The sequence below is a fragment of the Drosophila innubila genome, assembly GCF_004354385.1.
Source record: "Drosophila innubila isolate TH190305 chromosome 2R unlocalized genomic scaffold, UK_Dinn_1.0 1_C_2R, whole genome shotgun sequence".
In the NCBI taxonomy this organism is placed as follows: Eukaryota; Metazoa; Arthropoda; class Insecta; order Diptera; family Drosophilidae; genus Drosophila; species Drosophila innubila.
In genome coordinates, this window is record NW_022995374.1 from 4,340,444 (window position 1) to 4,353,664 (window position 13,221).

Sequence of the window (13,221 nt, forward strand, 5' to 3'; positions counted from 1 at the left end):
GCGCAAATATTTGGTTACATGCTCAGGTGTTTATATCGCGCTATCAAAATCTATGCAAGCGGCACAAATGCTGCACAGACAACGGCAACAACAACAACAATGCGGGTTGCCGCAACCAGAGCCAAACGAGCAATCAAAATAACAAAATCGAAAAGCGTTCACCGCACTTTGCCATATTGTTTTGTTTGTGCCATGTGGTTGTGGCTGCAACTGCAACTAACTGCAACTACAACTGTAGCTGTAACTGTAACTGTAACTGAGGGGGAGTTGCCACAGGGAAATGTGGCTGGTTGCTCATAGGGTGTGCTGACTGTGCCGATATTATGGCCACACAACAGTCAACAAACAGGCTGAAAAACAGCAACAACAGCAACAACAACTACGACGAACAACGCGAGCTCAAAATCATTTTCAAATACATTTTGTGGCAGCTTTTCCGCGAGCTCTTGCCACTTTTTGCCAACTCACAATTTAATTGTAAATGTTGCACTTTAAAGCTGGCCAAAGTTTTTCTCTTGCCGTATTTTGATTTACTGCTTCAAACGAATACAATATTGATATGAATATGGATCAGGCGATATGTGTATGTTTTCCTGCATGTTAATACCCTGTAAGCAAGGACAAAGAACTGGCCCACTCAAACTGACTAAACTAGGGCCAAAAATTTTTTTTGAACGAATTTAAAAATGTTTGAATGCAGAATGAATTAAAATGGCAAATAATGATTAAAATGACATTCCGCTTAAAAATCGGTTCAGTTTTGATCAAGTTATAGTAGTTTGAAGTTGGTCAGACTTCGGATTTAACCACTTTACAAGTCGTATGTATGGATAGGTATGGATAATTTGATGTTAGATGGCTTAAAATCAAAAAAATATCAAATTTTCTAGATGATAATTATTTAAATGCAGAATAATTTTAGAGACCAAATCATGATCAAAATGACGTTCCGCTTGAAAATCGGTTAATTTTTGATGAAGTTATGAGGGATCAAAGTTTTTGAAAAACTGTCAAGGGGTAGGTATGGAAAATTGGATGTTAGATGACTTAGAAACGAAAAAATATCAAATTTTCTAGATGATAAAAATTTAAATGCAGAGTCAATTTAAAGGCCAAATCATGATCAAAATGACATTCCACTTGAAAATCGGTTAATTTTTGATGAAGTTATGAGGGATCAAAGTTTTTGAAAAAATGTCAAGGGGTAGGTATGGAAAATTGGATGTTAGATGACTTAGAAACGAAAAAATATCAAAATTTCTAGATGATAAAAATTTAAATGCAGAATCAATTAAAAGGCCAAATCATGATCAAAATGACATTCCACTTGAAAATCGGTTAATTTTTGATGAAGTTATGAGGGATCAAAGTTTTTGAAAAAATGTCAAGGGGTAGGTATGGAAAATTGGATGTTAGATGACTTAGAAACGAAAAAATATCAAATTTTCTAGATGATAAAAATTTAAATGCAGAATCAATTTAAAGGCCAAATCATGATCAAAATGACATTCCGCTTTAAAATCGTTTCAGTTTTGATCAAGTTATGGCAGTTTGAAGTTGGTCAGACTTCGGATTCAACCACTTTACAAGTCAAAATTTTTATCCAATACTTCATGATTTTATACAAAAAAATGAAAGGTCTCAGAATCAAGTTTAAAGTGTAGTTATATACTTATTACGATATAAGGAGTTGATTAAAAGTGAAAACTTGAGATTTAAAATTTTGAATTTTCGAAATTTCAAAGGGGGGACCCTTAGCATCGAAATCGAATCTTGGTCGAAAATAATTAAATTTTCTTAATGAACAAAATTTAAATACAGAATGAATTTAGAATTCAAACCATGATCAAAATGACATTCCACTTGAAAATCTATTCAGTTTTGATGAAGTTATGACAGTTGGAAGTTGGACAACTCTTTAGGCTAGCAACTTTACCACAACCGTATCGGTAGAAACGTTTCGGTATTTGGTTCTTGACAGAAAACTTATTTCGGTTACGGTTTCAGTTCCGGTACTAAAAATGAAACGGTTAGTTTCGGTTAAAGGTTCCAGTACCGGTTTCGGTGTTATTATGGTCTGGTTATGACTACAATACATCTTTCTATATAAAGGGTATCTTTGTAGTCCAGTCAGCTTGCTTCATATGGTTATCAGTTATAGTTTAGATTTACTTTTTGCATATTGAAACCATATTTTATAAAAAATGTGTAACTCTGGCCAGATGGGCATCAGCCATTTCGCATTTTGATGGATTTATTCATGTAGAAAATTGCATTAAAATTCAATGCATTCCCATACATGCAATTGGCGTTTATTTGGAGGGCGAACAACGTGGCGTATGAGTAACGGTTCACGGTGTGCCTCAAAGTATGCAATTAAAAACAGCAAAAAGAATGCAGATGAGGCGTTAATTCAATTGCGGTTATATGCAGGACAGATAAGGCAAACCATTTAAAGTCAGTTTTATGACACAATTCACACACACACACACTCGCACACACACACACACACACACACAAACACACAGTCTGAAAGATATTTCATAGAGCAAAGTTTGAGTACAATGAACCAGCAGGTAAGTGCACTGCGATTTTAACTCGGCACTTTTCTCGTTAATGCAAGAAAAGTTATAATTGAAATGCCAACGATAAAATCTATGCATTCAAATATATATACGGGTTTATTCAGATGCGAATACGAACTTCCAAGTGAGTTTATGAGTTGAATAGGTCGTCTGATACTACCAATAGTTTAGCAGCAAATGAAATGGTCCATAACTGAGCAAAACAAGTACCAGCAACAGCATGATCTTGAGCCGCCAATTCTACAGGATGCAGTAAGGAGTACAGTAAGTATACGATTTAACAGAACAACTTACGTTCCGCCTCTGAATTGGCTGCGGTCCCAAGGTGCAGCGACAGAGGGGACAACGATTCGCCTGCCAGCTGCGAGCCTGACAATACAATTCCAGGCAAGTTCGGCAATAGGAGTGCTTGCACTCCAGCTGGACAGGATCACGCTTGGTGTCCAGGCAAAAGGCACAGATCTCCACATCGACGGACAGTTTTTTGTGGCAGTTCTTGTCCTGGGCATTCTTGATGTCCTTGCCACTTTTGTCGCTGCTGTTGCATTTTAGCTGCATGGTCTATTTTTTGTATGAATTTATCTCTTATAAAGGTGAAAAAATTGTAGTGTGTGTGTGTGAGAACAGAAATTGTGTAATTGTGACTAAAACAAAAATTTCAATTTAACTAAACATGACAGAGCTGAGACTGTGAGAGTTAGAGCATAAGTTGATTGTGATTCAACCAGGGACTGTAACAGTTATAATTTTTAATTAAAAGTTATGAAATACAAATTATTTGCTGATTTTTATAAAACAGTTGAAAAATAACAATTAATTTCAACATTTATTTTAAAAATTTAAAAATAATTATTAATTTCAATTTTTAACTTAAGAATTAATTATAATTATTAATTTCAATTTTTATTATAAAAATCAAAAATAAAAATTATTTTATTTATTAAAAATTGAATAAAAATGGAGTGTAAATAACCTTTGACCCAAGTGGCGTATTTCCGCAATCTAAAAATATTTATAAAGTGTGACTCAATACTATTCATATGATACGACCTTATAGAACGTATATTAAGAATGTTTAAGGTATTGATATTTACACTGAATTTTTATTTATCAAATTTTATAATAAAAATTGACAAATAATTTTTATTTTTGATTTATATAATACAAATTGAAATTAATAATTGTTTTTAATTTGTTATACAAAAATCAAAGATAATATTTATTATTCAATTTGTTTATAAAAGTTTTTACGTTGTCAATTTTTTTTAAATTCATAACTATTATTTGCAGTCCCTGGTTTCAGCGATTAGATTTTAATTAAAACTGTTGTCCATAAATTGCCAACTGGCACAAACTGCGACACACCTTGGGTTGCCCAGGGAAGCCCAGGGATGTCGTTGTCCTCTCAACGCTGCTGCAATAAAATTAAATTATATCAACGCCACCTCAACTGAAGCGGCAAGCATCGAATGCAATTAGTAGTAGCCTTGTACAACTCAATTAGACGTTGTCCCTGTCCCTCTTTTTTTTTATCAGTGGGGGGGAGTGTCTGCTAAGTGTTTGCCATATATTGCAACTTCTAAGGCTCATCCTTGACTTGGCCAACATTTTTCGCAACATTCGCAATGAGAATGTGAACGAGGAGTTGGAGGGCAACAGCGCTTTGCACTTTGAGACAAGGAACCGCAGAGCAGACGCGATATAAATCGAACTTAACAACTACTTTTGGTACGTCAGCGAGTAACGGATGACAGGACGAAGGCACAAGGACAACCAGATTAAGAATGAGATTGAGAATGAGAATGACACTGAGACTGAGACTGAGAACGACAACGATGGCGTTTATTTCTACAAGGTTTTTAATTAAGTTCAAACTGCTCGTCTGCGCGTTGAGCAAGCGTTAAAAGTCACATAATTTCTTATCCTGTCCCCATCCCCGTCCTCGTCCTGTCTCGCCTCGTCCTGTTAACAAGCTGACAAATTGAATCACTGACGTCAGCTGTGCGCCTTCTGTCACTGCTTTGTAATTTAACATGCCACACACACATCGAGTATTATTAACGCCTCGATCTGGCCAATTACTTGGCCATATAAACAAGCCAAACATGGACATTCACGTGATTTGCATGCACAACTTGATTAAAAAGTTGCCAGTTGCATTCAGCTGCCTCTCTTCTTTATCTCCCCTCTCTCTCTCTCTCTCCTCCATTGAATTCATGTTGATTGTTTATTGTTTAAGTTGAGTAAAAATGTTTTTTTTATTTGTATTTTTGTACATTTTGTTGCACAAGTAATTGTTAATTTGTGTTCGTCCGCAAAGTTCCGAAGTTGTGCAGTTTGTTAAATTTCAAGTTAAATTAATTTGCGAGAGTTTCTTTAATTATCCTTATAAATGGCTCGCAAATTGTTAAAACACATTTCACGCGCACTGTTCTCAAATTTGTTGCAGGTAGTTAAATGCCAACTGCAAAACTTTTCCATCAGCTCAAAAGATAAACAACATCAATCTCCGCAGTTTGCTTTTAAAGTTAAGGAAGTTAACTCTGCCCGCTCTTCATCCCTTGTCTCCCTTGATTTAGCCTCATTCAAAAGCGATATTCAATTATTTACTCGAAGAATTAGCAAGAGTTTTGAGTTTCAGCCAAATCAATCAAATAGTTTTGAAAATACTTTACTTCTTACATTCTCAGGTCTGATTTTGATTGAAAACATTTACAATATTCGACATTGTTTCTCGGTATTTCGTTTGATTATTATACTCTTAATATCTAAAGAACAACACAATATTAATTTATACACTAATTGATAAATACGAAATAATTCATTCAATAAAATTATAATCTAATCTCAATGTTTAATATTTTTCATCATATATTTTAATATCATTACAAAATCAACTTTACTAGTTAATTTTTAGTTGAAGTCGAATTATTTTTATCTTCAGTTTTTAATTCAAATTAAAATAATTAATGCAAAAAACTGAAGAATTAATTATATTTTAATTAAATTTATTCATGACAAACGTTTATAACCATCAATTGGCATGTTATTTTTTTTTTTTTTTTTTTTGATAGAGGTTTATATTTTTTTGCAGTTTTCAAAATAAAGCATACATTTTTGTGTAAAAAGTTTTGATTATGAATATGCTAATAAAATATTAAATTGTATTTGAATTTAAATTTAAATGCAAAGTTGATAATCTCATTATGATTATGGGAATTATGCCGCCAGCATTTCCTGGGACTTAACTATTGTAATCCCTGAGATACGAGGAATTTGCCGGGCTTTGCTTTAGAAATCTCTTTTGACAATTTTTTTTAATAAAAATATATATTTCCCTCTTTCCTTATCTGGCTTTCTCACATTTTTCTGAATGTAGCGCAATGTTCTAATATTTCCGCTTAAGTACGCTGCAGGCACGCTAGATGGCGCTAATGAGCTTTGTAACCGGACACACTGGCAACGTTGGCGTTGTCCTCATTTATGTTAAGCTTTTTGTGCATTTATGCCACGACAACAGCAGCAGCAACAACAACAACGACAACAACAACAACAGCAACAACAAACAGAACAACGCAAAACACCACAGATGTATCGTGTGCTTAATGGGTTAACGTGACGCTAAATGAATCATGCCCTGGAGTCAGCGGCATTAGTGGGTTAATATTTCAAAGGGATGGTACCGAGCGGAAGCGGAAACGGATAGGGAAAAGGCAAAAGCAAATGCAAAACCAAAGCCAAAGGCATCTAAAAACGGATGCGTCAAGGCTTAGTCAGATTTTCCAGCTGAAACTAGCTGCAATTTCAATGAAAATAAAAATAAAAAACAATGTTATCATTTTGCTGGGCTTCTAATTAAATGAGCAGTCGCTGAGAAAGTCACTTTTCAGTTGCCAGTTGGCCAGTTCTAAATTTTAATTTCTCAGTGCTATTTCAGTTTATTTAGCAATTAGTTGAAGTTAGTGCTGTGCATTTTCCAGCTAAATGTACAGCTAATTAGCAGTCAAGTCAAGAAAATTATGAAAATATCATTTAATTTGCACGCCCATTTGAATGCTGCTGCACTCCACTCCTGCCCTCCCTTCCCCCTCAACTTGCTGTTGCACCTTTAGTTGCATCTTTAGCTGAACCGACTGCTAATGCAGCATTCTGTTTGGCTTTTCAGTTTGGCCTTTGGCTTGGAGTACTCTTTGGGTGCTTGTAGCCCACTTGGGGGTGGCATTGAGTGGCCTGCACTCTCCCCTGCCCTTCCCCTTTGGTGCTTGCCACATTATGGACACTGAGACGCACTGCTAAATGCAGACAATGGCATAAAAGGCGACTCGTCCTTAGACATGTGCAGGGCCTTCACCCACTTTGTCTCAGTGCAGTTCACTTCACTGCACTCTATGCCCGCAAACAGGACGGCGACAGGATGTGTGCGGTGTCAGTTGCCTCACGTGTGTGCCACCTAAGTATTTATATGCCTGAGTGTATGCGTGTGTATGCGTGTGTGTGTGTGTGCGTGTGTGTGTGGGAAAAAAAAGCAGCTGTAATTCAGCTAAATGCAGTCAGCCACATTGGGCCCTGGGTCCATTGTCGTGCGAGGTCGCTTTGTTCCTGCTCCTACACTGATAAAAAAAATGTTCTAAAATCAAGAACAAATGCGTCGAGAACATAAAATTCCTATATTAATAAAAAAACACATCTTGGTTTTAAGAACATTTCAAATAAGACCAAGTTCTTTTGTCAAGAATAAATTTTCTTATAAAAAATTTAAAAAAAAAAATTTTAATTAATACATAACAATTTTTTTTTAATATACGGGCTTATACACACTTTATTAAGTTTCAGTAATTTCATAAATGTTATTTTTTAATTGGCTACGAGTGGGATTCGAACCGCCGCCTACTGCTTCGCCGCTGAAGCGGGATCTCTAACCAGAGCGCCACGAGTCCATTACTTGTTCTATATGAAATAGTACATATTTATACTTTCCTAACAACTTAAGATTTTTATTCTTTTATAAAGAACTTTGATTTTTTAGATTAATATTCTTAAGGCAGGTTTTTCAATATCTCCTTAAATTTTATAAAGTAGATAATTTTAAATTTGACATTGATTTCTACACACTTTACGTCAAAATATCTGTTGTATGGTTATCATAGTTATGGTTAAATAGACATTGAAAAACCGGCCCTAAGTGTAAGTAATATGGTCGTAAAATGGTCCTATTGGAAGAAAAAAAATATTTAATTTAATTGTTCTTGATTTTAGAATTTGGTTTTTTTTTTCAGTGTAGAAAAGACTTTGCTGCTCGCTGCACGTTGCAAGCTGCACGCTGCGGTTGGACCTGTCTCCTAATTGAAAAGTAGGTTGCACATTTAGTTGCATTGTTTCGCTGCCTGTTTGTTTGTTGTTGTTTGTTGTACTTGTTGTTGTTGTGCAACGACCCACATATTGGCCATTGTCTTGGCCATAAATCATCAACTGCAAATGCAACTTCATTTTAGCTAATTTGTCTACCGATTTTCCGCTTGCTGTCTATTTGCCTCATTTATCTAGTTATATATCTGTGCATTCCATGCGGTCGCATTAACAACCTAAGCAATTTGTTTAGCTTCTAATAAATTAAACAAACAATTTTTATGCATGTTGTTGCTGCCTTGCTAGCAACTTTTCATCGAGCACTCAAGTGGAAAGCCTGTGATATCTTCACAGTTTGACAATTGAATTTCAACCTCTCCTGAGTCTCGAATATATATTTTGCCAATAGGCACATAAAAGATTGTTGACAACAGCAACAGCATCCGGCAGGATTGGCCAACTTCCCATCTTCCGCAGCTTTCCGGCAAAAGGATGCGTCTTGGCAAAACTATGCAAATGACATGACTGGCTAAACTTTGGCCTGTTCCCGCAAGGACATCGAGACAATGGGACAACAGGACTGACTCCCAGCTCAAGCCAAACTTTGTGCAAATTTCAAAATAGCCGAATAATTTTTCCCAATACCATTATGCAAAACGAAACGATTTGCGATTGCTTTGCTCGTAAATGATAAGGAATACGAGTATATATTGATGGGATCCTTTTTTTTGCATAAAATGCTCCATTCTTTCCAGTTGAAATAGCAAAACTTAAATCTGATTTCAGCTGTGCTTTCATTGCGAATAAATCACTGGACAACAATAATAAATGATACATTTCAGAGCTTGTCAAACACTAAATATTATCAATTTCTTTAATTAATATTATTTGTTTGCATTATTAAATTCCTGACTGCAAACATAATTTAAATGAAATGAATAATCAACAACTGATATTTAAAATATATTTTAGTTAATTTCAATTGTATCAATCTGTATTTTATTATTGAGTTTGATATGCAGACATTTTATTCTTAAACCTAACGTTTACACCACGAATAATTTATATCAAGTGAAGAATATAATTTAATTATTAAATTATATACTCCAATTTTTTTTAAATTTATTCAAAAAGAAAGTAATTATATAAACTGCTTAGTTACTGACTTGTTTGTCATGTAATTTAAGTGGAAATCTATTCACTTGTTTTCTTGTGAAATAGTGCAATTTTATTTAAATGGGAAAATTGTTGTTTTATATTCTGGACGCTTCACTTAAAACTTAAACAATAAATGAAAAAGTACGAAACTGACAGCAGACACTTTGCATTTGAGAATTGCGAGGCGCCACAAATTTTTGAGGACAGTCGCCTAGGATGCGACGAAAGGACCTATTCCAGAGGCATGCTATTCAGCTGAGCTCTATGCATTAATTCCTGCCTTTTATAATGCAAAAGAAACAGAAAAAATGAATGAAATAAGGTGCACTTACGAGTATGCCCAAAAAAAAAGCAAAGAAATACAAAGGGAACTAAAAGATGACGAGATGAGGAGATGAGGAGATGAAAAGATGCTGGGAAGAGAGTATAAAGTAAAGCATAAAGCAAAGCAAATTCCAAGCATGCCACAGCTACGTTGAGAGCTCGAACTCAACAAGGACGACGTCAAGAGCAGCCCCAAAATGCAACAACAACAACAACAGCAACAATAAGCAATAAAAAAAGAGAAGAAATTATATAAAATAAACTAAGTAAGGTGTAGTATATACTCGTAGCTTTTTCGTGGCAACATTTTTTAGCTGGCGACGCGGCAAAAACAAAAGCTCAACATTTTGTTAAAGTTGTGCAACATTTTTGGGCGCGTTTTTGTTGCAGTTGTTGCAAGCTTGCTTCTAATTGTGGAAATGAGCGAGAGCGAGAGACTCTACGCGGATTACTTAACTTTGCTTACAGTTGCTTATAAAATGGAGTGTACTTTGCCAGGCAGGCAGGCAGAATACTTGTTGGCGGTACTGTAGTTATGCCAAGTAGCAAAACGAATACAATTGCCATTGCACTTGAGCTGTAAGCAGAGTTTACTTTATTATCGCTTGTTGCCGCAGGCAGCGAGACAGAGACAGAGAGAGAGAGAGAGAGAGAGAGAGAGAGAGAGAGAGAGAGAGAAAGAGAGGGAATGGAAGGTGGTGCAGATTCTTTCAGCTTGAAAATGAACCCGTTGTAATGCCAGGCAGCTCGACGTTTTTAGCTTATTCGCTTCTTTATTTTTGGCCAAAAAGTTGTTGGCTTTGTTAGCTGCTTACAGCGCAGTTTTCATTCAGCTTAAAGAAAATTCAATTTCGCTGCTTTGGCAGAGGTGCAAAAAAGAAAAGCAGAAAATGCATGACAAATGATTTGCTAATGAGATCGTTTTGCCACAATGCAACAGAAAAAATCAGCTGCAAGAACTGCGAATAGCTCACAGTCAGAGTCATATTCACATTCACATTCGAGTACTCGTACTCGTACTCGTACTCGCACTCAGAGTCATATATTTATTTGCAATCATAACACACTGACAGCAGCTTCATCACGTTGAGAATGAGCCAGAGAACTGAACTGAAATGCAATTTATATTGCCAACATGGCAGAACACTCAAGACTCAACTGCCAACCAAAAGCAAAGCAAACAAACTGCAAGAGAGACAGATAGATTGGCAGTGACAGAGAGAGAAATACTGCACATAAATGCAAAATTAGTTGAGGCTTAGCTGAAAAGCTGAATTTATGGAATGCACTTTACGTTTTAATGCCATTAAACTAATGCAATTAATATAACTTATTAGGCAATTGAAAGTGCTGCAGGCATTTGATTCACAATTCATATTCCATACTATCAATAGTATTAGTTGGCAGATATTTAAACGAATTCAATAAATTCTTACACAATTTTAGCTAAAACAAAGAACAAAATCAAACTATGGAATTTTAACTTTATATTTTCATTGAAATAAATATTTCAATCACTTTATTTGTCGCATTTTAAAAATAATTGTAATAGCATCAATTTAGCGTGAATTTGTTGTTTGGCTGCAAGTCAACTGTAGTGCAACTCCTCGTTTATCTGCCATCTCCCTCTCATCTTGCCACAGCCTTGCAATTTCTCGTATACAAATTGCCAAACTTTGTGTGTTGGCCCAAGAAATGTCAAATGCAAAGCCAAAAGCCAAGCCAAAAACCACTTTATGCTAAGTCGCTTATTCCGCTAAATGTGTGTGTGTGTGTGTGAGTGTGTGAGTGTGTATGTGTGTGTACTGCAAGTATGCAATGCAAAGCTAGCAACTGACTAACGAAATAAATTGCTGTATCAGCTCTAAAAAGTAGTTGCTGTGTACATACACACACACACACACACACTCACACACACATACACATACAAACTGGGTAGTCAGTGCAAAACTGTACACCGAATATTATATGCTCTTTCTTTCAAAAAAAAACAAGAAAACAGTAACAAATTTACACTCACATTAACATAATTATGTTAACTCACATTGAAGCTGAGTTAATAATTAAAAAAATTATTTAAAAAATTACAACTTGGTTATTCACATATTTGAAATTCTGTTTACAAGAATTTTGGAGCTGGTGAAATTTACAAAGGCAAATAAAAGCGAAGAAATCGTGGATTGCAGAAGTATGAGAAAAATTAACAGAGAACAACATTGAAATGTTAACTTAACATATGTTATGCATTAAAGCATTAGCAACATTGAAATGTTAACTTAACATATGTTATGCATGTATTTTGTAGCATCTTGGAGATTGTGATTTATTCAACTAATAAAAAAACTATTGATAACTCCTATTTGGTTAATATATGCACTTAAGAAAAAATGTGTAAATAAGACATTTCAACTGTAACATTATTTATTCTTTTGTCAAAATACTTTTAGCAGAGTTTTTTTTAGCTTATAAAGAAGCAGAATAAATTTAGCTTAATAAATGATTATATTCCTTTTGCCTCGCATTTACGCTTTTATATTATATCTAACATATTTTTAAAGTGAAATATGTTTATTAAATGAAATAAAATTCCAAAAAAAACTCTAACATTTATCACTGGCAATAAAATAAATAACATCACACAAAACATGTTATATCATGAGCAGAATTCGTTTAACTGCTTAAGTAAATGGAACATGTTATAGCTGAGATACCCTCTACGAGCAACTGGAAAATGTTGTATGGAGACACTGACGTTGCTTGCAACCACAGAGGCCGCCACACGGTGTGCGGTTTGTTTGGCTGCCACCTGGCAACGGACACAGGTAGGTGGCACAACGTGGTGGCACGAAGGATGTGCCAAGTTGTTGTACGTTGTACGCTGCCACGTTGCAGTTAATATTTTCTGCTACTCTGCGCTGCAGTGCATAATTTATGCAGAGCTTGTGTGTGTGTAATTGTTGGTCATGTCGCCTGTGTGTGCGATTGTACTATGTGTGTGTGTGTGTGTGTGTGTGTGTGTGTGCATAGGGGATCTGCTTAGAGACTGTGAATACGCTGCAATGCGAGGCGAATGAATTTACAAAGCGCAAATCTCAGCGGATAGCCATGTCAACTATGCTTGACACAAGCTCAGCAAGTTAACTGAAAATTCTCCAAATGCCACACACATGACCAAACACTGCCACATGCAGCTGACTTTAGTTCTTGTGTGGCACAACAAATAATAAAAACCGTGTAAATTTGCTTGGTCGAGAACGAGAACGAGAACTTCGTTGGTAAATAATTGAAATGAAATCAAGTGTAATTGCTGTGGCAAATACAACGCGTCAGAATCGGTTTTTAGAGATCCTTAAAAACGCCACCAAGTTCGCAACAAGAAAATGCGTTCTTATTGATGCTCTCTTCTCCTATTAAAAAAAAAAAAAAAACACAGTGTAGAGCGGAAAAGTGGACTGGCAGGCTGGCAGACATATCCTGCAAAAATTGTGGCAATTATGCCAAAAAGTTTGCGCACTCGTTTCAAGTCTGGGCCAACAGAACGAGTCGAGTCGAGTCGAAACTGGTGGCAACGCACGAATAATTAACAAAATTTGCACTTTATCGCTGCCAGTGCAGGACCAGGACGAAGACCAAGAGAAGCACCAGCAGCAGGACCCACAGCCAGGACGAAAGGCAAACTTTAACGAGCGACAGTGTTTCTGAACTGCTCCTTTCACTGAAGCTACAGTTGTGTGTTTCCGCTTTCCCATACTCTAACCAAAAAGTTGTGCTCTTGTGTCATGAAGATGTGTACAAAAAAAATAAAACT

The 13,221-nt window shown here is 35.7% G+C and overlaps 1 protein-coding gene across 1 annotated transcript; it reads right to left on the minus strand.

The window, feature by feature from the left end:
* Positions 1 to 2,649: 2,649 nt before the first annotated feature.
* Positions 2,650 to 3,220, minus strand: LOC117784368 (E3 ubiquitin-protein ligase RNF146-A). Its single transcript, XM_034622092.1, has 2 exons — positions 2,880 to 3,220; positions 2,650 to 2,825 (listed from the first exon to the last, which is right to left on the minus strand). Exons 1-2 carry the CDS (start codon positions 3,141 to 3,143, stop codon positions 2,742 to 2,744), a joined length of 348 nt encoding a protein of 115 aa, XP_034477983.1. The 5' UTR covers positions 3,144 to 3,220; the 3' UTR covers positions 2,650 to 2,741.
* Between the last annotated feature and the right edge of the window lie 10,001 nt (positions 3,221 to 13,221).

Excerpts from the sequence above, each read along its gene's own strand:
- LOC117784368 (XM_034622092.1), bottom strand. The coding sequence starts at position 3,143 with ATGCAGCTAAAATGCAACAGCAGCGACAAAAGTGGCAAGGACATCAAG. Across the intron at positions 2,826-2,879 it reads AGCCAATTCAGAGGCGGAAC|AATTGGCGGCTCAAGATCAT; the intron begins GTAAGTTGTTCT and ends TGCATCCTGTAG.